Source organism: Neopelma chrysocephalum, unplaced genomic scaffold (genome assembly GCF_003984885.1).
Source record: "Neopelma chrysocephalum unplaced genomic scaffold, ASM398488v2 Primary Assembly neopelma1_84, whole genome shotgun sequence".
Lineage (NCBI taxonomy): Eukaryota > Metazoa > Chordata > Aves > Passeriformes > Pipridae > Neopelma > Neopelma chrysocephalum.
The window spans coordinates 11,588,899-11,615,644 of record NW_020897746.1 but is presented as its reverse complement, the minus strand read 5'-3'; the positions used below and the strand labels follow the sequence as shown (position 1 = coordinate 11,615,644).

General features: G+C 58.8%; 4 protein-coding genes across 5 annotated transcripts in view; 2 read left to right on the top strand and 2 right to left on the bottom strand.

Annotated features, from left to right (window-relative positions):
- Positions 1-12,627, bottom strand: part of RBFOX3 (RNA binding fox-1 homolog 3) — a 129,038-nt gene extending 116,411 nt beyond the window's left edge. Inside the window, exon 1 of the mRNA XM_027691362.1 lies at positions 12,387-12,627. The gene's annotated coding sequence lies outside the window, so the exon portion shown is untranslated. The remainder of the gene's footprint in view (positions 1-12,386) is intronic.
- On the top strand, positions 3,207-7,159 carry ENPP7 (ectonucleotide pyrophosphatase/phosphodiesterase 7). Its single transcript, XM_027691855.1, has 4 exons — positions 3,207-3,447; positions 4,757-4,902; positions 5,654-6,274; positions 6,842-7,159. The coding sequence occupies exons 1-4, from the start codon at positions 3,207-3,209 to the stop codon at positions 7,157-7,159; spliced, it is 1,326 nt and encodes a 441-aa protein (XP_027547656.1).
- A 757-nt stretch (positions 12,628-13,384) lies between the features above and the next one.
- On the top strand, positions 13,385-17,543 carry CBX2 (chromobox 2). The gene is made up of 5 exons (XM_027691854.1): positions 13,385-13,456; positions 13,550-13,593; positions 14,098-14,163; positions 15,669-15,738; positions 16,209-17,543. The coding sequence occupies exons 1-5, from the start codon at positions 13,385-13,387 to the stop codon at positions 17,541-17,543; spliced, it is 1,587 nt and encodes a 528-aa protein (XP_027547655.1).
- A 6,437-nt stretch (positions 17,544-23,980) lies between these two features.
- The window catches only part of CBX8 (chromobox 8), a 3,003-nt gene continuing 237 nt past the window's right edge, over positions 23,981-26,746 (bottom strand). Inside the window, exons 2-5 of one of the 2 annotated variants that reach the window (XM_027691371.1) lie at positions 26,618-26,661; positions 26,365-26,430; positions 26,200-26,290; positions 23,981-26,036 (exon numbers count right to left, since the gene is read on the bottom strand). In XM_027691371.1, the coding sequence (XP_027547172.1) occupies positions 25,212-26,036; positions 26,200-26,290; positions 26,365-26,430; positions 26,618-26,661 (1,026 nt within the window). In that variant the 3' untranslated portion in view covers positions 23,981-25,211. The remainder of the gene's footprint in view (positions 26,037-26,199; positions 26,291-26,364; positions 26,431-26,617; positions 26,662-26,746) is intronic. The other variant, XM_027691373.1, reaches the window with a different exon arrangement.

Sequence of the window (26,746 nt, the reverse complement as noted above, 5' to 3'; positions counted from 1 at the left end):
GTTCCCGCTCCATCCCCGATCCCGGGAGATGCTCCCGCTCCATCCCCAGTCCCGGGTCCCCCCCCGGTCCCCCCCGCCGCGGCCGCACAGCGCCACCTGGCGGCCGGCCGTGCTGGGAGGGGGGTCCCGGGGGTCCCTCCCGGGGGTCCCTCCGAGCCCCCCCGCTCTCGGCGGCCCCGCGGCTCCGGCCCGGGGCAGGTACCACGCGGAGCGTCCCGGCCCCCCCGGTCCCGCCCGGCTCTTTGCTGCGGGGGCTCAGGGAGATTTGGGAGGGTCTCTGCAGCCACCCCCGCGCTGGTGAGTGGGTTCAGCTCCGCGGCCAGACCTGCACGGACACCGCAGTGCCTCCACCGGCTCCCGCAGATCCGGGACTCTCGGGAGCAACAGGGGAGCAGTTTCCCGGGGGTAAGACCCAAACTCTTGCCCGCCGGTACCGGCATCCGTGTCCTGCCCAAGGAGCCCCCCCCGCGGCACTCAGAGCCTCTTCTCCCACCTCCTTCCTCTTTTCTAACCTTTCCAAGCTGCTTGGCTGGAGCACCTTCCTCCCTCCATCTGCTTCAGGGCTCGGGCCAAGACCGGGGCTGCTTCTGGTTCCATCCAACGCCCTGTCTGTCAGTGCTGCTCTGCTCCTGACTTCGGGGCTGTTACGACACCCATCACTCCACCCACCTGTCCCAGGTGAATCCCACCCCCAGCAGCTCCACGTACCTCCCCCCACCATCACCCCAGACCCACCAGGTGCAGCGCTCCTGTTCTGCTCACGGGGCAGCTTTAACCACAAGGTCCCGGCACAGGAGGTTTGTCCCTTTGAAAATGAAAAAATAAAGAAGGAAACCTGCCCAGCCCCTGCCTGCCCAAACTGCTCCCTGGCACTGCCCTGCACTGCCCGTGTGCCCACACGCCCCAGGGAGCTGTGTGTGTGCCCGTGGGGTGCTGAGCACATCGCTTTTTCCAAAGGCTGGAATCAGGCTGGGCCCCCGAGTGGGGCACTTCCACTGGTGGGTAACTCCTCTGGGCCCGTGGTCTCTATTTTTTAGCCCCTTCATCGGTCTTCACGGAGTTAATTGGTGCACAAGTGCAGGACAGACAGTGTCAGCCCCAGTGTGCTCAGCAGGGACCATGGTCCCCACTGAGCTGCTAATGATGGTGATGCCCTCAGAGCTCATTCCTGTTCTCAGGAGTGTTTCCAAGGATGCAGGATCAGTGCTCTGGAGGACGCTGAGCAGAGACAGGGTGGGCCCAGAGCAGCCCCAGCCCCTCGGGCACATCCACACATGGAAGGAGCACCTGAGGTGTCATTAGTGCCAAATCAGCCGGTTTGGGTGGGACTGGCAGTGTCCCCAGGCAGCACGGCCAAAGGTGATGTTCTTTATCTCTGCCTCGTGCTCCTCAGATACCCAATATCAAAATGTGCTTTGAAACACTCCTGATATCAAATATTCCTTGGAGATTAGTGCAGTGCTTCCTTCTGGCTCATCCCTTCCCTCCCAGCAGAGCCGATGAACACGATACGTTATCAGGACCTTCCCGCGCTGTTCGCAGTGGCACAGGGACCTGGTGACCCACCTTGGAACAACACACTGAATATACAGGAATTTCCACGAGCTTAGTAAATGATAACATCTTTATCATGTGAGCCCTTTAAACCCTCAGTTCTGTCAGGAGCCTCTGTCCTCGATGAAGGACAATATCGGACCCAGGGCACTGATAAAAAATAGTTCCTTGAGTAAACAGCAGCGTCAGGCTGGAGAGAGGAGTGCTGGGCTGGCAGAGAAAGGTGCTGGACTGGCACAGAGGGGTGCTGGGCTGGCAGAGAAGGGTGCTGGACTGGCACAGAGGGGTGCTGGGCTGGCAGAGAAGGGTGCTGGGCTGCCATCAGTCCAACACTGATGCCCTCTGTTAGCAGAAGGGTTTGGCTCAGGGCTCAAGGCACAGGGCAGGACCATCCCAGCGTTTCCACTGTCTGCAAACAGAATGTCCAAGGCTGCACTCCCAGCTGGTGTTCGCCATGAGGTCCCTGCTGGGAATGCTTGGACCACTCACAGTGTCCTTGAAAGATTATCCTGTGTCACACCAGGGAAACACACAGACGGGCGAAGAGATGCTGATGCACCCCGAGGAATCGGTCCAGATGGGAACACTCGGGATGCTCAGGGCTACAAAGAGACTTTCATTCATCCAGGAAGGACGAACCCAAGTGCCTGAGACTCCTCTGCCCAGCTCAGCCTTGGAGAAAAACACCAAGAAACGGCCCCACACAGTGCTGGGGAAATGGTGGAGACGGCTCTGCTTGGAGAGGAGGGGATGCAAAGCACCGAGGAATAAATCAGGACCTGAGCAAAGGGACATCAGCAAAGACATAAAGGTTGGGAGTTCAGAGCCCAAGGAACTAAGGCAACCTCTGTTACATAACTCTACAAATGCCTTAAACTCAGTTTTTCTGAGAAATGAGTCATCAGCAATGATTAAACTCCGGAGAAGCCATAAACCAGCAGATATTGATAAAATGGGATGCTGATAGGGTGAAGCTCAGCAGTTTGTAAGTGCATGAGGGTCATCCATGGTGAGCAACAGAGCCCAGGCAGTGGGAGCTGGGCTGATGGGATACAGGGGCTTCAGAGCTGGGCTCACCCTCTGGAGCATCTCTGGGGGTTGATGCATGGCCAGGATCCAGGGAAGATCCTCCTTCCCCAGTGTTCAGCTCCACAAAGCCACACTGGAGAACCCTGGGTAAACCCAAGCTCCTCCCTGATCCTCTGAGCCCCCATCCTGAGGTGGGCCAGCAGCCCTGGGGGGGGTGAGTCGCCTTGTGAGGCCGAACTGCTGAGCACAGGGCAGGGCACCGAGAGCCAGGAGTGGGGAAAGGACACCACAGTGGGCTGAGAGAGATGGTGGTGGGGACCCAGGGGGCTGTGCAGGCCACTTCCCAGCCTCCCACCACACCAGCAATCCTTCCCATTCCTGCACACCAACACAGCACCCACTGCCTCTGACGGAAGAGGCAGATTTGGTGCTTGACCCATCAGGAAATTCAAGCTGATCTGCAGTGAGACACGACCAGAGAGGCTCTGACACCAAGTGCTGCCTGAAGCCACGCACCCGATCAGCAACTGCAAGATTAGATAAGGACTGAACTTAGTCCCATCCCACTCATATTAATGTGAGCTCTCCAGACACCTGGGCTATTCCCGTTCAAGGGCACGAAGATGCTGCCATCGCTGGGGCTGCTGTTTGCTGCCCTCTCCTTGGCAAGGGGCATCCCCCTGCAGCGGGCAGCCAACCGCAGCAAACTCCTCCTGGTGTCCTTCGATGGGTTTCGGTGGGACTATGACCAGGACGTGGACACCCCCTACCTGGACGCTATGGCTGCAGAGGGGGTGAAGGCCAAGTACATGACTCCCCCCTTCGTCACCCTCACCAACCCGTCCCACTTCACGCTGCTGACCGGTGAGTAGCCCAGCCACGGGAGCTGCAGGGAGGGCTGGGGAAGGGCAAAGTCAAGGCTGATGCATCAGTGAGGGACACGCTGCCAGGAGCTCCAAACCCAGCAGCACGTAGAGCCTTAGAGCAGAGCAAAGGCAAGGGCTGCGAAAATGGTAGATTTAAATTAGGTAGGAGGAAGAAATTCTTCCCTGTGAGGGTGGGGAGGCCCTGTGGCAGCTGTGGCTGTCCCATCCCTGGGAGTGTTCAAGGCCAGGTTGAATGAGACTTGGAGCAGCCTGGTCTGGTGGAAGGTGTCCCTGCCCATGGTAGGGAGGTGGAATTGGATGGTTTTTAAGGTCCCTCCCAACTCAAACCACTCTGGGATTCCATGAACTGAACCTGTATTTATCAAAGGTAAATAGTGCCAGACCAACCCGATAGCCTCCTTTGGTAAGATAAATTATTTTTTTAAACAAGGGAGATGCTCTAAATTTAATCTCTCTGGACTTCAGTAATGCATTTGATACAGTGCCACATGGGAAATCATTAGTTAAGACAGAGAAGATGAAGATTAGTACAAAATCTGTAACGTGGGGAACTGAGGGGCTACAGGAAGAGGATGCAGGGGATGCTGAGAGGAGACTGTCAAGCTGGAGGGAGGGCACCAGGGGAATTCCTGAAGAATCGATTTTGGAGCCAATCTTATTTAAGATTTTAATTAATAACCTTGGCATAAAAGAGTGGAGCATGCTAATGAAAACTGCTGATAGGCAAAGGCAGGGAGGCAGCGTCAACACGAGGGAGGATGGGGACATCACGCAGAAGGGACTGCGCAGTCCTTGGCACCAGTGTAATAAAAATAGCACAAAATATAAGAGTCAAAGTGCAAATCTCTCCTTTCTGATGGGAACTTCTCCTGCTCACTGACCTCGTGGGTTTAGGTAAACAGGGGATAACAGAACCTGCCCGTGCTGAGAGGGCAGGAGAAACTGCAGGTGGCACCGGTGCCTGGCTTGGTCCAGGTGAGACCCACCAGATACCAACCCACGCACGTGGGAGGTGGCATGACCCAAGCACCTCCTTCCCTGCCCCAGGACCCCACTTCGTATGAGGCAGTGGGAGGAAGGGGCAAAGGGGGAGGTGGGAGGGGGAGGCCGAAGGTCCCCACTGACCCAAGGCAACCCCAGCACAGCCTGGTCACTCCCTGCCCAGCACAGCCTGGTCACCCCCTGCCCCTGCCCAGCACAGCCTGTCTCACCCCCTGCCCAGCACAGCCTGGTCACCCCCTGCCCAGCACAGCCTGGTCACCCCCTGCCCCTCGTCTCTCCCACAGGGCGATACGTGGAGAACCACGGGGTGATCCACAACATGTGGTTCAACACCACCACGGGTGTGAAGCTGCCCTACTACACCACGCAGGGCATAAGCAGCTGGTGGGACAACGGCAGCCTGCCCATCTGGATCACTGCCCAGAGACAGGCAAGTGAGGCACCTCCTCACACACACCGACCCTGCACAGACCCACCCCACCTGCCATCCTGCAGGAAAAGCTACAGGCAAGCCATTATCCCTGGTGGCTGTGAGTTCCCAGCCTCCCCGAGAATGTCAGGCTAATTAGACCAGCAAAAAACGGAAATCCCCAGACACTGGCAGGAATAATTATGATCGTTCTATTAAAAATAGCAAAAAATAATAGATGCATTTCAGCTTTATTAAGACATTAATGAAACAGGTTATACTGTTCCTGTTTAAAGAAGCCTCAGCCCCAGTTCCTCAGGGAAAATCCTGAATCCAGGGGTTCCACACACCTCAGGGCACACCCAGGGCAGGTGGGTGGCAGCCCTGGGGGTCAGTCCCCTCTTCCCTGGGGCCTGCAGCAAGCCCAGCAGGCTTTGAATCTGGCTTTAAGACAGGACCTGAGACCTGGCACAAGACACACATCTTTTGCCCGTATTTACCTGCCAAAATGCCTCCTCTGATTTCAACAAAACACAACTTGATGATCAAGAACCAGAGAGCCCATGCAAGCTGCAAATGGGTCACTGGTTCCAAAGTTCTAACTGGTGTTACCAACACAGTGAGAAAACCAGTGTGACAGGGCAGTGCTTTCAGTTAATCACTTTTAATTGGCAATGAGCAAAAAAATCTCGTTAGGAGGTAGCTGCACTGACAGATGGAGGGACACTGCCAAGCAAGTTCAGGGGAGTTTATGGAGTGTCTCCACTCACAGGGTTTGAAGACAGGCTCTGTCTACTTCCCCGGAGGAAGAGCAACATACCAAGGGGAAGAAGTGAACAAGAAGCTGGTGGAGCCTGCCATATTCAGCTACAGCAACGAAACCAACTGGAGGGAGAACATTGACACGGTCATGAAATGGTTCACAGTGGACAACCTCGACTTCGTCGCACTCTACTTCGGAGAGCCAGACTCCTCGGGACACAAGTTTGGCCCTGACTCCACCCAGAGGAAAACCATGATCCAGCAGGTGGACAGAACCGTCGGTTACTTGAGGCAGCGCATCCGGGAAAATGAGCTGGAATCAAAGCTCAACCTCATCATCACGTCTGACCACGGCATGGACACCGTCCTAAAGACCGACGAGATTCTCCTCCGGACCATAAACAACTTCACGTTCAAAGACATCGACTTTGAACTCTTAGATTACGGACCAAATGGATTCCTGGTGCCAAAAGAAGGGAGATTAGAGCATGTGTACTCAGTGCTGAAAGACGCCCACCCCAAACTGCACGTGTACAAGAAAGAAGAGTTTCCGGAGAAATTCCACTACGCCAACCACCCTCGGATCCCCCCGCTCGTGCTGTACAGCGATCCAGGATATGTGATCCATGGGGTAAGCTGTATGCACAGGCATATTCTACTGTCCTTTGGGATGAGCCTCTCTCCTCCTCTTCCTCTCACAGCACCCCAGCACTCACCCAGCTTTAGGCCTTTGTGCTGATTGGTCTCCCTAAAACCAGATTGAAATTCAAGCTCTTTGGGTAAAGATCTTCTCTGCTGTTGAGAAGATAAAATGTCCAGAAGCCTTGGGGTAGGACTTGCACGAATGCAAATCTCTGTGTCAGGATCCTCTCCCAGCCTGGCATGAAGGGAAGGTCCAGTGTCAAGGCCAGCAGGTGGCTTCCCATTGGAAGCTCCTCAGTGCAACAAAATTTGGGTGTGCTGATGTTTAGGGAGGCAACTCGCAGGATGTAATTGCTTGAGAGGGGTGTCTGCAGAGTATAACACTAACAGATCAACTTCCAAACCCGAAAGGAACCAACCAGACCATCAAACCCTGCAGGAGCAGAACGGTGTGTGTGAGGCAGGAGACAGGGGGGCACCCAGCAGTGCTGCTGCCCCTGGGGCCGTGCTGGGGGTGGAGGGCTTGGGGTGCTCACATCCTCACTCTCCCCTCCAGAGGATCAAGGTCCAGTTCAATAAAGGGGAACACGGTTTCAACAACGAGGACATGAACATGAAAACCATCTTCCGTGCCGTGGGACCGGCCTTCAAGAAGGGGCTGGAGGTGGAGCCCTTCGAAAGCGTCAACGTCTACGCCCTCCTCTGCGAGCTGCTGGGCATCACCCCGGAGCCCCACGATGGCTCCCTGGAGGTCACCAAGCCCATGCTGCGAGGGTCGGAGGAAGGGCCGGAGGAAGGGTCGGGGGAAGGGTCGGAGGACGGGTCGGAGGACGGGTCGGAGGACACTGGGAACCAAGGTGGGCACCGGGAGTAGCAGCAGGCACTGGGGGGTGACAGCGGGCACCAGGAACAGCAACAGACACAGGGGGCGGCAATGGGCAGCGGGGGGGATGGCAGGCACTGGGAGCATCAATGAGCACCGGGAGTGGGCACTGGGAGCAGCGGCAGGCACTGGGAACTCACACCGGGAGCGGCACCGGGAGCAGCACCGGGAGCGGCACCGGGCACCGGGAGCGGCACCGGGCACCGGGAGCAGCACCGGGAGCAGCACCGGGAGCGGCACCGGGCACCGGGAGCAGCACCGGGAGCGGCACTGGGCACCGGGAGTAGCACCGGGAGCGGCACCGGGAGCAGCACCGAGAGCGACACCGGGAGCGGCACCGGGAGCGGCTCCGCCGGGATTCCCGCGGGAACAGCGACACCTGGCGGCCGCCGCCGCTCCCGCCGCCGCCCCGGCGGCTCCGGGCACCGGCCCGTGCCCGCCCCTCCCTCCCTCCCTCCCTCCCTCCCTCCGCCGCCCCCTCCGCCGCTGGGTTACCCGGGCTCGGTAACCGGGCAGGGGTCACACCGTGTCCCCGGCACCGGGCCGGGGGTGCTGCCCCCGGGGCAGGGCTGGCACTGACCCCCCCTCTCGGCCCTGCAGATTCCGGTGCTCCTCTCCCTCCCGCCGAGAACCTGCCGCTGATGATGGGACTTGCTCTCGTTCTGGGATGCTGGGGAGGAGTTTTCTAACCCCTGTCAGGTAACTGACCCCAAGGACCCCTGGAAGGACCCCTGCTCGGGCAGAGCGGGGTCTGCCCAGGTGCTGTGTGTCTGTGGAACTGCTGGGCACAGTGCTGGGCTGGCCATGGCACCAGCCCGGCTCTAGTCAAGGCAGCCTCCTGGCCTGGGAGCCTCAGAGGCATCCCAAAGTCAATCAGTGCTTCCAGCCCCTGCTCCAAGAGCCCTGGTCACCCTCAGCATTGTCCTGCTTGTCTTTCTGGCCCTTATGGCTGTGGACAAAAATGGGAAATGCCACCTATGCACCCCTGAGCTCCAAACCCACAGCCAGGGTGGGCCTGCTCACGCTGCACCATGGCAGCACTCCTGAGACCTGCCCCATCTGCAGCTGAGTTACCTCTTGGGAGCTCTGGGAGGGATGATGATGTATTTGGGAGAGACAGGGAATGTGGCAGTGCCAGGGCCAGGACCCCCCCAGCTCACAGCAAACCTCCAGCCCTGCGATTGCCAAACCCCAGAGCCGTGCAGAGCCTGCCTGGTTGTGCCAGATTCACGGGACCCGCTCCGCAGCAGGGCTGAGGCAAAAGGCCTTCATACAAATCCAAACTTCCCTCTGCAGGAAGCAGCCCAGAGTCCCTCAGCCAGGCTGCGGCTCAGGGGACAGCAGGACACCCCCCATCCCAGTTGTGGCCCTTCCAGCATGGCATTCCAGCAGCCCCAGACCCACCCCAGATGCTGCGGTGCCTTTCCCCAACCCTGTGCCTCATCTCAGGGGCTCGATAAACATCTGTTGCCATAGAGACTCACTCGCTGTATCAGCTTCACCCAACGAGATGAAACAAGAGCCGCACCCTCAGAAAAACAGGAAGAAAATGTTTGGCTTGAAGCCGTGCTGGGGTGGGGGTCAGGGCGGCAGCAGCAGCGGGAGGCTCTGAAAGGGGAGCGTGGCCAGAGCTGTGCACGCTGTTGACATTGATATTAATGATAACAGTGCACAGAAACCTTCCCAGTTATCCTGCTGGTGACCTTGGGACTTTCTGTGCAGGTCAGCACATCCATGCCCGTTTTACAGGAGGAGGCAGCCAGCTCCGTTGGGAAGTTGGTATCCTGGAGATCCCAGCAAGAGTCTGCAGAGCTCAGTGGTGCCAGGCTCCATATGCCCCCATGCCAGGAGTCCTCAGGGTGCTCCAGTGGGTGTGGAGCAGGATCACGGACTCATGGAATGGTTTGGGTTGGAATGGACCTTTAAGCTCATCTCACTTTAAATCCCCTTTCCACTACACCAAGGCTGCTCCAAGCCCCATCCAACCCAGCCTTGGACACTTCCAGGGATCCAGGGGCAGCCATAGCTCCTCTGGGCAACCTGTGCCAGGGCCTCCCCACCCTCCCAGGAGAGAATTTCCTCCTAACTGCAGTGAGGAAGGGACTGTCCTGGAGGAACGCTGAACCCTGCCATACCCCTGCAGGAAGGTTTCCATTGCTTCTGAGATCACAGGGTTTGCCCCGGGACACACCTCGGTGTGGCTGTTTTCACGTGGAGCGGCGGGACATAAAACACTGGACACCGTACTTGGTCTTGATGCATTTCCCGCACGGAGCATCGTTCGATCTCTGCGCCTCTGAGACCCGGCCCTGCTCCTCCATCCCCCCTGCCTCTCTCCCGGTGCCGTGCCGATGTCCGGGTGTCCCGGTGTCCCGGTGTCCCGGTGCAGTACCGGCAGCTGGCGGCCGGGGGCTTCCGAGCCGCACTCACAGCCCGGCATTCCCGGGATCCCGGCACCGGCGGTGGGAGCTTCTCGCGGTAAACTCCCTGCTCAGAGCATCTCCCCAAACCCGTGGTGCCCGCAGTCACCCGCCCAGCGCCGCCCGCTGCCCCGGGGCCATCAATCCCCCGGTGGCTCCCCCCGAGAGGGACTCGCTCCTCGATCCTGCGGGACAAAGCCTGGGAACCGTCTCCGGCAGCCGCCGAGCCCGGGGCGCTCCCCGGCACCCACCACAGCACACAGGGATGCTCCAAGTGACGCCCTGCAGATCCATGTCACACACTGCAATCTCCTGGTCCCCTCCTCCCCCCGACAAAACGCTCCGGGATGACCAATGCTCCAATGTCCCGGGCCAGATGGGTGAGATGGATCCTTTCCCCCGTGGGTGCAAGGAGGTTTAACCCCACAGATGCACTGAGAAGCCATCTCTAGCCCAGCCTCTTCCCAGGAAAATCCCAAACTGTCAAATTTTGCACGTCCTTTGAGTCTTTGCCAGCCTTTCCCACTGCTCCTCACACCTTGTGCACTGGCACCGTGGGACATTTCCACCAAACATTTCCCGATGACAAAGCTCAAAGTCCAGCCTGGCCTTGTCCGGACACAGCCACTGCCTGATCCCCACATCTCCCCCCGCCCTCCCATTCCCACATAATTCATTCCCCGTTGCCCCCCTCTCCGGGCTGGGGGTCACACGGCAGGGAGAGCCCCGCTGTGTATTGCATCCCAATTTGCCATGCATTTCCACACCATTTGCTTCCCTTTCTTTTTCCTGCACTGGGAAGCTGCTCACTGCCCAGGGGTCCCAACTGCTCCAGGATGGGAAGATAACAACAAACATACACGGACACATATTTATTTATGGAACACAGTGTGCAGGGATGCTGCTGCCTCCCAAAATGCCCGGTCTGGGGGTGGCACGTGCCCCTGTGATTCCCACATGTGGCCATGGGGCCCAGACATGACGTGGTCGGTCCCTGGCCACCCCATCCTGGAGGCTGCACAGCTCCTTACCCGGCTGTGGTACTCAAATGATATGCAGATCTCTGTGCTTCAATTGGCCGATGCCTCGGGAAAACAGCCACCATTTGCCCACAACAAACATGGCCCCCGTGGCCCAGGGAGCAGCACAGCCCTTCTCCCTTCCACAGGCAAAGGGGACTTGGCTCCCCGTCCCTTCCTCTGACAGCAAACCCCAGCCAGCAAACCCCAGCCCTCAGGAAGCGCAGCATTCCTGGCATGTCTGGCATACTTGGGAAAAGCTACAAAATCGTGTTCCACCAGATTAGTTCAGGGGTCTGACTCTCATTTTTAAGATGCCAAAGGTTTTCTTGGTGGTTGGTGAGTTTTTTGGCCCCGCTGTCGCTTTGCTTGGCGGGAACACGAGGCCAAGCTGTTCAGTGTGTGTGTTCCTGGGTTCCTCTGGGAAGGTGAAGCCTCTCTCAGGGATCAGAAACACCGAACTCAGCCTAAAGGCACTTGCAGGTGGAGCTACAACTTCGGCAGCAGCTGGGGGAGCATCTCCTCACGCCCCAGTCAGCCCCCCAAGCAGTGCAGCTCCCGTGGTAGCTCCACCCAGGGAAGCTCCGTCACTGGGATGGTCCCCTCCGGCTGACTGAGTGACCCACTCTGCCAGGGGTATAAAGCAAGGAGCCCACAGTAGCCCAGAGGTTGCCCAGGACAAGTTCCCAGTAAACCCCTGGGGACAGAAAGGAGATTTCCAGCCCAGGAAACAGCACAGCCCTTTTCACCCTCAGCTCCTCATCAGTGCAGAGACAGGAACTAGACACGTGTGGCTTGGGGGCTACACAGAATTAGAGACTGTGCAGGGCTGGCCATGAGGGACCAGGGACAAAGCTGTGAGCACAGCCCCCAAACACTGATCATGTGGTCCACAAAGACTCCTGAATACCAAGGGCTGCTCCCACTTCTGATTTCCAGCCCCTCACCAGCTCAGCGAGCAGAAGATGGAGCACCTCAGCTCACACCAGCCTTCCCTTCCTCACCCTGGGAAGGGAGAGAACAGAAACCCTACCCCTGTGTCCTCATGGGGAGCACAGGGACTCCAGCACAGAGGGACAGCTGGGAGGGGAGCCCACCCAGCATCACCTGAACTGGGGCTCATTCCCAACAGTGTTCATCTCTCAGAGCCAAATCCCTGCAGCCAGGAGGGCCCCACATGCTCCTCATCCCTTGAGCAGCGCCCACGCCGCTGTGATGCCAGAATGTCCCTGCACAGCTCAGGCACACAAGGATGGGAGGTCACACAGGGCTTTCTCCTAAAATCTAAGAGGTGCCGCACACAAAGAGCCGAGCTGGTGGAAGGTAAATGCACTCGAAAGAAAGAAAAAGTGCATTGCTGTGTTACAGTTCTGTGTCACCTTCGGCTAAAACAATGCTCCTACAGCTCTCCTGGTCAGCGAACGGCCACGGTAATTGACAAAGAAAACAACGAAAGGTGATAGTGCTCGACCCAGGACAACCCCCGGCATCGACCCAGCACCCCCAGCATCGACCCAGCACCCCAGGCATCGACCCAGCACCCCCGGCATCGACCCAGCACCCCAGGCACATCGCGTCCTGCAGCCCCCGGGTCACCTCCACTCCCCAATGAAGCAGCTGGTTTCCCCTTCCCTCATGCGGGGGGTCCACTGTGGTGACATTCCCCCCGCGGCGGGGACAGCCCAGCACGCCCGCTGCAGCTCTAAACGCTTTTCTAAACCCAGCATCGCTAAATCCAGCACCGCTAAACCCGGCATCGCTAAACCCGGCATCGCTTACCGGAGACGGCAGTGCCCGGGGTGCGGACGAGGCCCCGCGCAGGACACCCCATGGCCCGTCCGGCTCCCGCTCAGTCCCTGCACGCCGCGGGCACCCAGGCGCCGGGGCGAGGGCAATTCATATCCCTGCGGCTCCCGCACGGTTAACGGCAGGCTCCGGGCCCGCGGAGGAGAACTCCCTGAGGTGCTGACTCATCTTCTTCCATGCCTGTAAAGCACCATATTTCATCCTTCCACGCCCACAGCGCACAACCGCCGTGCAGCAGCTCCTCACGCCGCCCCGCACGCCCCGGTGCGCGCGGTGCCAGCGCGGTCGGTGCTGCCGCACCCCCGGTAGCGCGGCTCGGGAGGGACCGGGGGCCGGGCGGGACCGGGCTGCGAGCCGGCACCGCTGGCTGCGAGGGTCCTGGACACAACCGCCCCCGCCCAGGGAAAGCCTTTATTCTATTATAATCAACTCTGGCAGAACGAAAACGTGTCGGCGCTGCTGCCGCCTGCTCCGGCCCGGCGGGGACCGGCGGGGGCTGCCCCGGCCCCGGGATGCTTTGTCCCCAGGAGGGACCCCGGCCGCCCGGGCGGGGCACTCGGAGCCCGGGTCCGCGCAGGAGGGACCCCTCGTGGGGTCGGACCGGAGGGATGCCCCCCGTGGGGCCGGGCCGGGGGACCCCCCCGCGCTGCCCGGGGGAACAAAGCCCCGGGCCGGGCCGCCCCATTGTCCCCGCTCCGGCCGGGCAGCGGCCGCCCCGCGCGGGAGGAAGAGGAGGGGTCGCCCGCAGACAATGCCTCCCCCCCCAACCCCCCACGCCGGATCGCCCCGCCCCCCGCTCCCCATTGGCCGGTCGGGAATTTGGGGACCCCCCCCGCCCCTCCGCCGTATTGTGCCGGGGGGCGCGCGTGGATGTGGGGGGGTGAGAGCGCGCGCGGCCGCCGTCGGGGGCGCGCCCGGGGGCTCCCCTTGTGTGTGCGTGTGTGCGCGGGGGTGCGCGCGGGGCCGGGGCCATGGAGGAGCTGAGCAGCGTGGGAGAGCAGGTCTTCGCCGCCGAGTGCATCCTCAGCAAGCGGCTCCGCAAGGTGGGACCCGCCGCCCCCCGCGCCCCCGTCCCCGCCGCCCCCCTCCGCGCCCCCCGCCGCCGGTAACGCGCCTCTCCCCGTCTCTCTTCGCAGGGCAAGCTGGAGTACCTGGTCAAGTGGCGAGGCTGGTCCTCCAAGTGAGCGGGGCGGTGCGGGGCGCGGGGCTGCGCGGTGCGGGGCGGATCGCGGAACCATGCGGTGCGGAGCGGGGTGCGGGGCGGGGCGCGGGTGCCGCCCGCCCGGCCGCTTTTGTTCGGGTCGCGCCGCTCCTTTTGTTTACAAATAAGCGCGGCCGGGCCCGGCCCTCCCCGCTGCCGCGTGGGGCTCCGCTCCCACCCCCGGGCCGGGCCAGCCTTCCCCGGAGCCCCCGCACCCCCCCGGCCCCGCGCCCCTCGCCCGTTCTGCCGAAACCGGAGCTCCCCCGGGATGCGCGGGGCTCGCCTCGCCCCTTCCCGATCTCCCTCCCCCGGCCCCTCTCCCCCTCCCGCCCCCCGGCTGTGCCCGTCCCCGGTGCGGGGATGCCCCGGTCCAGGCCGGGCCCGGTTGTCCTTGGATGAACCCCCCCGGTGCTGGGCCGGTACCGGGGATGGCGCGGGGGGGTCGCCCCCCTGCTCTGGCCCAGTCCGTGTCTTCTGTTTCAGACACAACAGCTGGGAGCCCGAAGAGAACATCCTGGACCCCCGGCTGCTCCTGGCTTTCCAAAAGAAGTGAGCAAACTCTAAATATTTCTAAGCAAACTATAAAGTTAATTAACTTCTAATTGGCTGCGCGTGCGGTGGAAGTTGTGGAAACAACAGCCTGGAGCTGGCCGGTCCCTTTGTGGCCGGGCCCTTTTGTTGGTCCCTGGAGTCACAGTCCGGGTCCACCTGGGATGGCTCTGCCCAGGCTGGACAAACGCCCAGGGTTCGTGGCCCAGTTGTGCTCTGGGTGCAGCAGCAGCACTTGGCACAGACCTGGGGCTCCCCATCCAGCAGCCACAGACCCCTGAGGGGAGACGGTGCCTGGGCTTGGAAGGCACTGAAATGAACTTCTGGAGGGGGAAGCTCTGGGAGGGTGAGGGAGTAACGGAGAAAATCACAGAATTAAAGGATGATTTGGACTGGGAGAAACCTTAAAGCTCATCTCGTTCCACCCCCTGCCATGGGCAGGGACACCTTCCACCAGCCCAGGTTGCTCCAAGCCCTGTCCAACTTGGTCTTGAACACTTCCAGGGATGGGGCAGCCACAGCTTCTCTGGGCAACCTGTGCCAGGGCCTCACCACCCTCCCAGGGAAGCATTTCTTTCCAGTATCCCATCTAACCCTGCCCTCTGGCTGTGGGAGGCCATTCCCCCTTGTCCTGTCATTCCAGGCCCTTGTCCAAAGTCCCTCTCCAACTCTCTTGGAGCCTCTTTAGGTACTCAGAGGTGCTCTGAGGTCTTCCTAGAGCCTTCTCCAGGCTGAACAACCTGGATGGCTGAACAAAATGGTGTCTGTCCTCTGTCAGGGCCGTGGCTCCTGCCCAGAGCCAAGCTGGGAACAGCAATTGTCCCAGGAATCACACACGGAGGGGAAAGAGTAGCCAGCTGGCCTCAGCAGGCACAGAGCTGCCAAGTATTTTGGCTCCATAATAATAAAAATCATAAAAGTTTATTATAGGATTCAATTAGAACTGGTTTCTGGATTCCACTTTTTCAAGATTAGGATCTGGTGGTGCGTGCAGACAGGACTCAGGATTAATGAGCCGGATTTGTTACAGTTTAACACAGTCCTGTTTAAAAGGAAAGAGTGACTTGAAACATCCCTGTATGGCCACCTTGGCTTTGCCACCTTTGGCCTCCAGCCTGGGCCACCACGGCCAGACCAGGAGCTGCAGGAGAGATGGAAGGAGCCCAGCAAAGGAGGGAACTCACTGAGTTTGTAGGGAATGCATTTGCTTTTCCTCTGCTCAGCTCTGCTCTGCAGGGGTATAACCAAGACGAGATTTAGTAGGGCTGGGAATGATCCTTCCCTTTGCCTGATCCCCTTGTACCAGAAAAACAATAAATCTCACAAAAAATTGGAAAAGCCACGGATTTGGAATGTGTAATGCTGTGTGGTACATCACTGATGCTGGAAGCTGTGGGAATGTTACTGATGCAGACAGGGATGCTCTCCAGTCCCTGACTGCCTCAGTTTCCCCAGATGCTTTTTTCTTCCCTGCAAACATTGTCCTTAATCCTTGCTTTCTTCAGGGAACATGAAAAAGAAGTGCAGAATCGGAAGAGGGGCAAGCGGCCCCGGGGCAGGCCCAGGAAACACGTGGTGAGTCCTGGCAGTGGTGGGAATCCACGGCTGTGACGGTGCTGGAGGGGCTCTGGCCTTGCAGGGCACGGAGGGGGGTCTGCCCAGAGCCCAGGAGGGGCTTGGCCTTGAGTGCAGTGAGGGCTCAGCAGTGCCTCCAGACCCTGGGTCAGGGGGTTGTAGCTGGCAGTGACAGACAGGTTGGTGAGGATGCCTGTGAAAAGAACTCCTCCATCACTGCTCTGGTGATGGCACAGAAGGAGACAGAAGAAGTCCCTGGCACTGGTCCAGCTTGGTATCTACTGCTGACCAGTTCTGTGCTCTGTGCTCCCCAACTCATCAGATCAGCTAAAGGATCCCTAAAGATCAGCTGTGTGGAGAAAGAGCCTGTGGTGTCTGAGGCCCCTGGCCAGGCTGCCCTGAAGGGTTTGCAATGCCCGTGAGGGCTCTTTGGCCGCTGCCCTTAACTCCCTGTCTCTGTTGCTTTGCAGGAACCAGAGATGCCTGCGAAAACTAAGTCAAGTAGCTCCTCTTCCTCCACATCCTCCTCTTCCTCCTCCTCTGAGGAAGAGGATGAAAGTGACCTGGAAGCAAAGAGAGGTCCCCGCAGCAGAGAGACACACCCAGTGCCACAGAAGAAAGCTCAGATCCTGGTGGCGAAGCCTGACATGAAAGACGCTTCCAGGAAGAAGCGTGGGCGGAAACCTCTTCCCCCGGAGCAGAAAGCGGCTCGAAGGACTGTGAACCTGACAAAGGTGCTGAAAACATCCCGGAAGGAGGTGGGGGGCAGTGCCAAGCTGGTGGGGAAGCTGCAGCCTCAGCACAGCACACAGGGCTCGGGCATGGCCGTGCTGAAGGACCCACCAGGTGCCTTGGCCGGGCTCAGCTCAGGAGGGTCGTCAGCAGAAAACCTGCCCAACATGATGAAGAGCGGCTCGACCAGCCCCAGCCAGGCCATCAGCTGGCAGAGCTCCATCGTGCACTACATGAACAGGATGTCCCAAAGCCAGGCCGCGTCCGAGAGCTCAGCTCTGGGCAGGCTGGCACTGAAGGCACAGGCGGCCAGTAAGAGCAGCTTAGGGCTGGACTTGAAAATGAGGAGCCAGAAAGGCTCTGGGGAGCCGGGGCTCAACATGCAGGGACCCAAGACTGCAAAGGCTCCCGGCAGCGGCACTGGAGGAGACCAGAAATCAGGGTTTGCTGCGGGAGGCCAAGCGCTGCCCAACGGCAGCAAGACGCCGGCGAGCTCGTCTGGGGCCGGCGTCCAGGCAGCCTCCAGCCAGGAGCTGAACCTGCAGGCTCTGAACCTGCAGAGCGTCAAAAACGGGCCGAGCGCGGCCGGCGGGAGCGGCGTCCCCCGGCACCTCTGTGGGGCCCTGGCCAAGGGCTCTGGTGGTGGCACGGCCAGCGCGGGTGCCGGCGGTGCCAAGGGCGGGGCGGCGGGCGCCGGGCTCGCCGCTGCCAGTGCCCTCGTGGGTGGGGATGGCAGCAAGGGCAAGAAGCAGCCGCAGCGGGCAGGGGACAGGGACTCGGCCAAAGGCGGCTCAGCCGGCGCCCAGGAGGGACACGCGGAGAGCCGCAAACCCTCCGCCCTGTCCGAGGCGAGCACGGGCGAGGACACCAGCTCGGATTCAGACCGGGACTCGGCTTCCTTCCCGGGTGTGGGTCAGAACATGTCTGTCTCCATCCAGACCAGCCAGGACTGGAAGCCCACGCGCAGCCTGATCGAGCACGTCTTTGTCACCGACGTCACCGCCAACCTGATCACAGTGACGGTCAAGGAGTCCCCCACCAGCGTCGGGTTTTTCAACCTGCGGCAATACTGAGCCCAGGAGCGTGAGAGAGGGGAGAGGGTCCTTCGGCCTCACCCTCAGCTTTGCCCAGCTCTTCCATCAGGTTTTCTTTCTTCGAGTGAATGTGGAGACCTCGTGAGACCTGCTGGGACTCGTAGCTGGAGAGGCTTGAGAAAGACGTGGTGAAACCTGCTCCAAACTGCCAGCGAGTCGTGGATCCCCCCCGGCTCCTCTCCATCCTTTTCTGAAGCCGTGCCCTGTGTGGGGGTAGCCAGTGCCATTCTCCAGGAGCCAGGGCACCGGTGCTGCTGGGGGTGTCAGGCTGGCATGTTTTGAGCCAGGCTTCACTGCACACAGGTCTCTTTGCTTTACAGCTTGAAACAGCAGATGCCAAGGTCTGCAGCTCACTGGCCATGGGGACACGTGGAGCTGCCATGGGCCAGGCTTACACCTGGGAGAGGACCAGGAGATCCTCTTCTGTCCTCTGGGCTCCCCATGGATCTGTCTGTGAGCTGTGGGGAGACACAAATCAATCCAAATGAGGCAGCTGCTGCTCCCAGCCCTTGGGGCTGTGGGGGGGTGGCTGCATTTGGGGGTTTTTCAGGGTACACTCAGCCCAGCCACCCCCCTGGGCAAGGTCATTTCCAATGATGGGAAACCCTCAACGTTTCTGTTGGGGTTTCCAGCTGATAGGGAACTATTGTTTACATTTTTTAATAAGGAAAAATCTTTTTTTTTTTTTTTTAATGAGAGAGGGAAATAAACCCAGTCTAGGATAGGTTGAGTCCTGGATGCCGCTAATGGGATGGGCAACAGAGGTGCTTTTTTGGAGGGTGCCTCCTTTCTGCCCAGGGAGGGTCCTGCCTTGGGAGCCAGAGAGATCCACTGGTTTCCCTGCAGTGACTTGACTTCCAGAGGGAAGTGAATTTCTGGGCGGCCCAGGGAGCCTCTGTGTCGCTCCTCTGCCTCATCCCAGCGTCGCCATTGTCTCTGTCTCCTGCTCAGCAGTTTCCAGGCACTCATAGGCACCGAGCTGGGGAGTATTTTTTAAGTCTTGCAGAACATGTGAACCCTTCCAGCAGCAGGTAGGTCAGTGCTGGGGCTGCTGGGCACTGCGAGGTCAGTGCTGTAATTTGGGACAAGTGAGCCTTCCCCACCATAGCCCAGCTGGACCTGCCTTGGCTGCTCCCTGGGTTAGATTCACACTGATCATCCATGTTTTTGTTCAGATGGAAGGCTCAGCAGCTGGACAAGGACACCTGCACAGGTGGGGTGGAGCAGTGGGAAGGGGAAGGAGAGGACAGGGAGAAGGATCAGGGCCAGCGGGTACCTCGGGCTGCTGTTCTCTGAGGACCTGGAGCACCTCAGCAGCTGCTCGCCTTCCCTTTACTGTCCCAGCAGCTGGGGTGTTCCTTTTGGCTTGTAATTGCACCCAGTAATGGCTTTTTCACTGCAGTATTTTCCCTACTGCAGATTTCTACAAGCCAAAATTAGCAGCGGTTCAGGCAGAGTTTAGCAGCATTCCAGGTCATTTTAGTTCTGTTGGTGCTGAGTTCTTTTCTTGGAGGTGGTGAACAGCTGGTGGCTGCTGCTCGCTGTCCTGCGTGGTTTGGAGGTCCCCCCAAGGGATGTCCCACCAGGGGGTCACCAGGAGACTGACCTGGCACCAGGACGGGCATCTCCCTTTGCCACAGGCAGGGCCACTCAGTGTCCTCACACAGGAGTGATACATGGACCAAACTGAGGGTACAGGTACTTCTGACCCCCACCCCTGACACAGCAGCCCCCCACCATCACAGCTGCTGCCACTGCCTGGCAGGGGGGTCGTTCTCAGGTGAAGGGAACCCTGCCTGTGCTGCCTGCTGCTCAGGGGATGGCTGGATTGCTGTTCCCTGAGCGGTGGCTGCAGGCTCTGCCCGGGCAGAAATGCTCCAGAAATGCTCCCCCTCCGCTTTCAGATTGAATCCCCAGCTGTCCTGTGGGATCTGGTTTGAGTTTTGTGTTGTGTAGCTGAGCATGGTGTGATGTGGGGCGGGTGGAGGCGGGTGGTGCCTCACTGCAGGACCTGTCCAGGTTTCTCAGGCAGCTCCAGCTCTGCCTCAGCACAGCCTTGAATGTCCCCTGGACAGCCTGGGGCAGGGGACACACGGCCCCCAGCACCACTCTGTGTGTTGTTCTGTGAGGGAAGGGGCTGAGGGGAGAGAAGGGAACGTGTGCCATGGAGGAGGTTCCCAAGGACAGTTTCTGTCAAGCTCCACGATGCCAAAATGTCACAATCTGTCCTGTTTTACCTTCTAGTCTTTTACTTTGCCAAACGACCTCCAAGGAAGCTTTGTCCTGTGCCAACAGTGTCCTGGGCATGGTCTGTACTGGGCTCTTGTGCTGGGGATAGGAGTGTTTTGGGAGTCGAATCAAGGAATCTGGGAGTGCAGGGGTGACACTCTGCCCCACACACCAAATGTTTGCTACTTGGCCTTTGCAAATCCAAACTGATCAATGATGTGCCTTTTGGACCGTCCTTATCTCAGCCTTGTCTGCGACACCGGTCCCACCACAGGTTTGTGCCTATGCAAAGCAGGGTGGCTGCAGGGTCCCAGGGCCACTGTGACACCCGTGGGGAGAGGTGTCCTGGTCCCCAGGGAGAGATGTCCTGGTCCCCAGGGAGAGGTGTCCTGGTCCCCAGTGAGACACGGGGCTGTCGCACAGAGCCCTGCTGAGGGATGCCCGGCAGGGATGCCCTTGCCTACAGCAACAGGATGTGGAGATTGGTTTCCCCGAGGGGGAAAAGACACCTGAGGGTGCTCCAAGAAGGGGTCAGGCCCCAAGCAGCTATGGAGAGGGCAGGAGATGAGCTGTGAGAGCGGGTGCTGTGCTGGCTGCACGCCAGCTCTGAGCTCGCCGCTCCCTCCAGAGCCCTCATCAAAGCTCCCACGGGTTTCTCCATGTGGGGGTTTGCTCCTGCCTCCTGGCTGGACAAAAAGTCACTGGGCCTGAGCTTGTGCCCCAGGAGTATCCTGACAGCATCCCTCCATCACCCACCCTTCCCAGGTAGGTCCCCTTCCAGCAGCGTGGGACTCTGCTGTGATCACTTGCTATTGTGCCTTTTGCTGACCGGCTGGTTTGATTCCAAAGGTCTGAGGATGGTGAAAATGATAATCCAGGATTTTTTCTGACCTTCAACTCCCCGCATGTTTCTTCCCTAACCCCTTCCTGAGTTGGTGTTCCAGGTTCTCCCAGCAGTGCTGGGGTGTCTGAGCACACGGTTCCCATTTGGAGTTTGCCTCCCAAAGGCACATCATGTGAGTGATTTATTGGAATCTTTTGTGGACAGGGGTTGGAAGCTGGTGCAGACCCTGGTTTGCACCAGGGTCCATTAGGATTCAAGGTGTACTTTTTTTTCCCCCCTTTTTTTTTGAGTTTGCTGCTATGGGTTGGTGTGTTCAGCCAGGTATCAGACAGGCGATTACAGGTTTGTCCCTTGTCATTTTCTAAGGGGTTTCCGATGTGGAAAGTCCTGTAGTATTTGTATATTGAATGGATATTTTCTCCAGGCATAATCTGGTTAAGCATCCTTGTTGTTTTCCATTGGACTGGAAGAGGTGGCTGATTCAGCCATCTTCCCGAGAACCTGAGTCTATTTTTATATATATATTTTGTACCAAAAAAATACCTGGAGTTCATGGAGAGATGGAGATAGTTTAGGGGTTTGGTTTGTGATGAGTTTCTGCGCTGGTGTGTGCCTGAGTGTGAAGGGCTCCAGAGCCAGGAGAAGGGGTTTACTGGCAGAAATTGAGGAATGGGTGAAAACAAACAATTGTTCTTGTGACTTGTGCCAGTCACTGCTCTGATTTGTACGTTTTAATTAAAGAGAGAGCCAAATCGGTCCTGTATGACACTTATAATTGCTTTAAACTGCAGCTGTTTGTTTGCTTTTATTTTCCAAGAACAAAAGTCGGAGATGTTATTGCCCTGGGAAAGCATGAGGGCTGTGGGAGCAGGACCAGCCCCCAGCCCTGCTCCCCCCCCCCCCCCCGCAGCCTCCCGGCCCCTCCTGGCCCCTCGCTTGCGTTCCCTGTGCTGTTTTCCAGTGTTCCTGGACGCTAACGCTAGTGTAGCCCCCCAGCTCTAGGCTGCTTTTAATTTATTTGCAGGAAAACACTAGGAGACGGTTACGTCGGGCGGGGACTTTCGTGTAACTTTTCCACTGTTCTTTTTTAGCATATCAATAAATATTTTTTTAAACTTTTCAGCCTCGTGTGGTCACTGCTCCGGGAGCGCCCCCGGCCCCCTCCCCGGGCATCGCCCGAGGCCGCCCCGGCCCCGGGGCACCGTGTGCTCGGCCCGGGCTGCCGCGGGGCCCCGGGACGGGGATGTGCGAGGCGGGGGGAGAACAGGAGCCGGGGAACCGGAGCGGGGGAACGCCCCTTACTTCCCTCCGGGGGTGCGGGCAGGACGCGGCCCCTCCTGGTTCCAACCTCCCCGGCTGGAGCTGCGTCTGCTCCGGAGGGGAGCTCAGGTGCTTCTGCCCGTTCCACCGGGACCCGCCGGGGTTGGCGGGACGCGCCGGGCCGGCCTGGCCCGCGGAGGGCGCTGCGCGGCCGCGGAAGGGCGCGGGCGGCGGCCCCGGGGCTCCGCCGTCGGGATTTGCCGTCGGGCGGGAGCCGAGCCCCGGCAGCCGAACGCCCCCCGCCCCGGCCCAACCCCCGCCCCCCACGCCCACCCCGCGGGGCCCCGCGGCCCGTGTGAACGGGCCCCCCCGCCGGGCCGGGGGAGAAAGGCGCCATTGTGCGGCCCTTCCTCCCGCTCCTCCGCCGCGCTGGCAGCTCCCGCGGCGCGGGGTCCGCGCCCCACCCGCCCGAGCAGAAAAAGGAGGTTAATGAGGACACGGCTTAAAAAACCCCACCAAACTCCCCGCCCCGCGCTCTCCCCCCCCCCAACGCCTCCGCGGCCGGGTTTGCACACAAAGGCCGAGCTCGCCGGGCAGGGGCCGCCGCACCCCGACCCGCACCCCCGCCCGCCCCGTCGGAAGGGCAAAGCGCCGCGGCACCGGGCAGCGACGGGGCCCGGCCCGGTACCGGAGCGGCGGCTCCGGCGCTGTTCCTCGGACGGGAGTCACTCACGGCTCCCGCTACCACCCCGTCCGGGCAGCGCAGGACCTCCGGGGGGATGCCCGGCCCGGTGTCACCTGCGTCCGGGGGCGCCCCCGAGTCCCCCCGTCCCTTCGGGTCCCGGCCCCAGGCCCTTACAACCACGATTCCTTGTATGGAGGGGGGATACGGGGCCACCCGTCCCGTCGGGGCCCCAGCACACACCACACGATGTTCCCGGGCCACCCCCCGGCCACACAGACCCCCCCTCACCCCGGGACCACAAAGGGAAGCCAGACACGTTTCTATTTACAAAGTATATATTTAAACTGACATAAAAAGCAGGTCTCAAATGGACATTCACGGCTGGCAGAAGACACGTAGTTAAGCTTCACTTCTGAGACTGAGATTTAGCCAAATCGTTTTTTGTACAAGTCTTAGATTTAAATAATTCCCACGCGCACACCCGCACACACACACACGCAGGGTACACGGCTATGTACAGACACACATTTACACCCACAGGTACGGTTTGCTCCAGGTGTGTCGGGACACACACGGACACGGGGCCAGAGCGAAGCCCCGACAGGGCAGGAGCGACTCCAGGCTCTTTGCAAAGGGAAGGATCCTCCGGCTCCGGGGGCAGCGGGAGGACAGGCAGCTCAACCCCCTCATCATCCTCCAACACCACCCGTGTCCCAGGTCGGCGCTGGCACCGGGACCAGCACCTCGCCTCCTCGTACAAACCAAGTTAAAAATCTCGATTTTACAAAATATGCCTCAAAAAAAAAAAAAATCAAAAGGAAAAGCAAAGTGAATTCTCAGACACTATGGCTCCCTTTGCACAGCCAATCCAGCATCCTCCTACCAGGCACCTCACGGGGCCCGAAAGGATGGGGAAGGGGACGGGACAAGGTGGAGCTGCCGATGGGCCCCACAGTGAAGGGGTGCCCCTTGCCCAGCCCCTTCCCCACTCTCAGGCTCCCTGTGAGCCCCCTGAGTCAGGAGCCTTCAGGAGCCCAGGGACAAGGGGAACCTGGCCCAGTTCAGCCCTCAGGCACTGCCAGGTTTGTGCTTCCCATCTGCCTGATGCCCAGAGCAAGGTGTCGGGACAGGGCCACCTGCTCCATCTCAGCCAAACCACAACCCGGGCAGGGTCCTGCTCTCCTCTCTGTGCCACGCTGTGGCTGAGCTGGGGGACCAACAGAGCAGGGGCTGCACCCCCTGCACCCCCCACCAGCAGGGACCCTCCCTGCCCCAGCCGGGGAAGAATCCCAGTTCCGGGAGGAATCCCACAGGCAAATCCAGCAAAAAATCCATCCAAGCCGGCGGGGCTGCTCCACACGGGAATATTTTGCCTCTTGGCTATTGTTTAACCAGCGTAAGGAAAGGGAAATATTTATTGTCTCTGACTGCATAAAGGTGGCTCTGGGATTTGTCAGGGATGTGGGTATTACAAAACACTTTATCGGGAGTCTTCCAACAGTCTGAAGTAAACTGTGATTGAGAATAAAAATAATAATAATCCACTTTCTATAGCAGAATAAAGTAACTAAATATGGGCAGTGAGATGCTCCCTCCCCAACCTCTCTGGCATTTCAGGAATGTAAACAGAGGGGGGTTTTGTTGGGGTTTTTTTGTTTTTAGTGGGTGGGGGAACAGAATCAAGCAACCAGACAAAATGAAAACAGATTCTCAGCTCAGTCCCATCTCCCACAGCTGCTACGACAACTCTATTAAAGTGCATTTCAGTATCACCCCTCAGGAACCTTACACACACAGACCTCCTCTCCTCTGCAAGAAAAGGGAATTCAAGTTAATACTCCAATACTTTTAGCCTTTTTATGGATTTCTGCTTTTCCCCGCCCCGACTTTGTAGCAACATTACTTTTTTTTTTGTTAGACTGGAAACGCCCCATCCCCAACAACACTGTGAATTCAAGTGCTCACGTCAACTGTCAAGGGCAACAGTTCTGGACACAGCACACTTGATTGTACAAGCAACACCTTAAATCACAATCAAGAAATTCGGGCACTTCGCCCTCCGAGGGAGCAACACGTCCCCCCTCCACCATCCATAGCATCATATGAAAAATAATAGTTAAAAAAACCCAGCACATACTTAGCTATGAACACCGTTATTTACACCGGCTCCTGCGGCAGATGCGTGAACTCGTTAGTTCTCAGTTTTATTGTCCTTTCTAGGAGCAACTGAGCAGTCACTGTTGTCTCCATTTAAATAAAACAACTCAGAGTTGAAATATATATATATAGATATATATATAAGCATTTTTTCTTAAATAACATATTTACATCTAATAGAAAATATAACTCTAGAGATAATCTTTCCAACGAAATGTAAGACGTGAAAAAAAAAAACCAAACAAACAAAAACAAAAGAATGAGTTAATGAATTTAGGACAGTTTCTAAATTCTCTCCAGGACCAAAAAAAAAAAAAAAAAAAAAAAAAGAAAAAAAAAAATAAAAAAAAAAAAAAGAAGAAAAAAAAAAAAAAAAAAATAAAAAAAAAAAAAGAAGAGAGGCCCACCAAGCTCTAACCAAGCTTTTGTCTGGATCTGACTGAAGAAAACCCCAGCACCACCTCCACCAAACTCATCGCTTCTCCTTAAAGAATCCTTGGTCCGTGCTGCTCTCCTTGATGGTGACGGTCAAAAAGTTAGAGGTCACATCAGTTACCACCACCTTCTCCAGGTTGTTGAGAGAGGGGCTCCAGGACTCCTCCTCGGGGTCCCCCAGGATCCTGGAGACGGGGATCCTGGCGATGAGGGAGGGTCGCCCCGCCGGGCCCCCCACGCCGTCGCGGTACAGGCTGCCCACGCCGCCCGGGCTCACCGCGCCGTGCAGGAGCTTGGGCCCGCCGGGGTCCAGCCCCCCCTGCCCCTTGGGGTCCAGAAAGTCCGCGCGGTGCTTGGCCAGGCGCGGGGGGAAGGTCTCGGCGCCCGCCTCGGCGCGGTTGGGGCCGGGCAGGGCTCCGGGCAGGTCGGGCTCCTGCCGCCGGGCCAGCTGGATCACGCTGTGTCCCGAGCCAAACTTGGCCGCCCCCGTCGCCGCCTCCTCCATCTTCCTGGCCTTCAGGTAGTCCCCCACCTTGTCCCCCGGGTCCCCCAGTTTCCTCTTGGAGGCGTCCAGAGTCTCCGCCAGGTCCTTGTAAAGCTCCTTCCTGGGCTTCGGGCCTCTCTTTTTGGGGGTCTCCCCGGGTTTCTCCTCCACACGGATCACCCGGTCCCGGATGCTGTCTACCTTGGGGGTGCTGGTGCTGGAACTGCCCTGGGGGGCCAGGGCTATGTTTCTCAGTCCTTCCCTAGCCCGGGACGTGGAGCCCAGCTCCTGGGGGGACCTGCCGGGATACGGCACCCGGATCCCCCTGGAAGAGTCGCTGCGGAATTCATAGGTTTTGGCTTTGGCTTTTGCCTGGGCCTGCAAAGAAGATAAATCACCCGGTGACTTTATTATCCTGCCATCCGGCCGCATAATTACAACTTACAAGAGGCCACCTTTGAGGGGAGCATCCTCCAAAGGGGCCAGAAAGAGCCCCCCGCTCCGGCGTGCAGCCCTCATGTGTGGGCTCCGGCCTCCTTACCTTTAGCAGGAAGGTTTTGGGCTTGGGGCCTCGCTTTTTGGGCCCATAAAGTTCCATTTCTCGCTCCCTAGAGGTGTTAAAAGAACCAAAGCTTCAATTCAGCATAGCTACAAGACAGCAACATATTTACAAGCACGACTGCTACAGCTCGTAAAGGCCTTGTACCTCTCCTCGAAGGCTGCGAGCAGCCGGGCATCCAGGATGTTTTCCTCGGGTTCCCAAGTGCTGTACCTGGGGGGGCACGGAGAGAGAGGAGAGCGTGAGCAGAGCCAGCAAGGGACAAGATAGATAAAATAAAAAAATAGGGGCATAAAAGGAGGGACCCAGTTCACGTTCTGGCACAAAGGGGGAGCGGGGGTGCAGCCAGCATCCCCCCGGCCCCTGCTGCAGCCCCCCCCCGGCCCCACGGGCGACTTACTTCTGCGACCAGCCCTTCCATTTGACCAGATATTCCATGCGGCCCTGCGGATGGGAAGCGGAGGATAAAATAAATACGCGCGGAGCGAAAACCGCGATAAAAAAACCGCCCCGCAACAAAGGTCCCCCC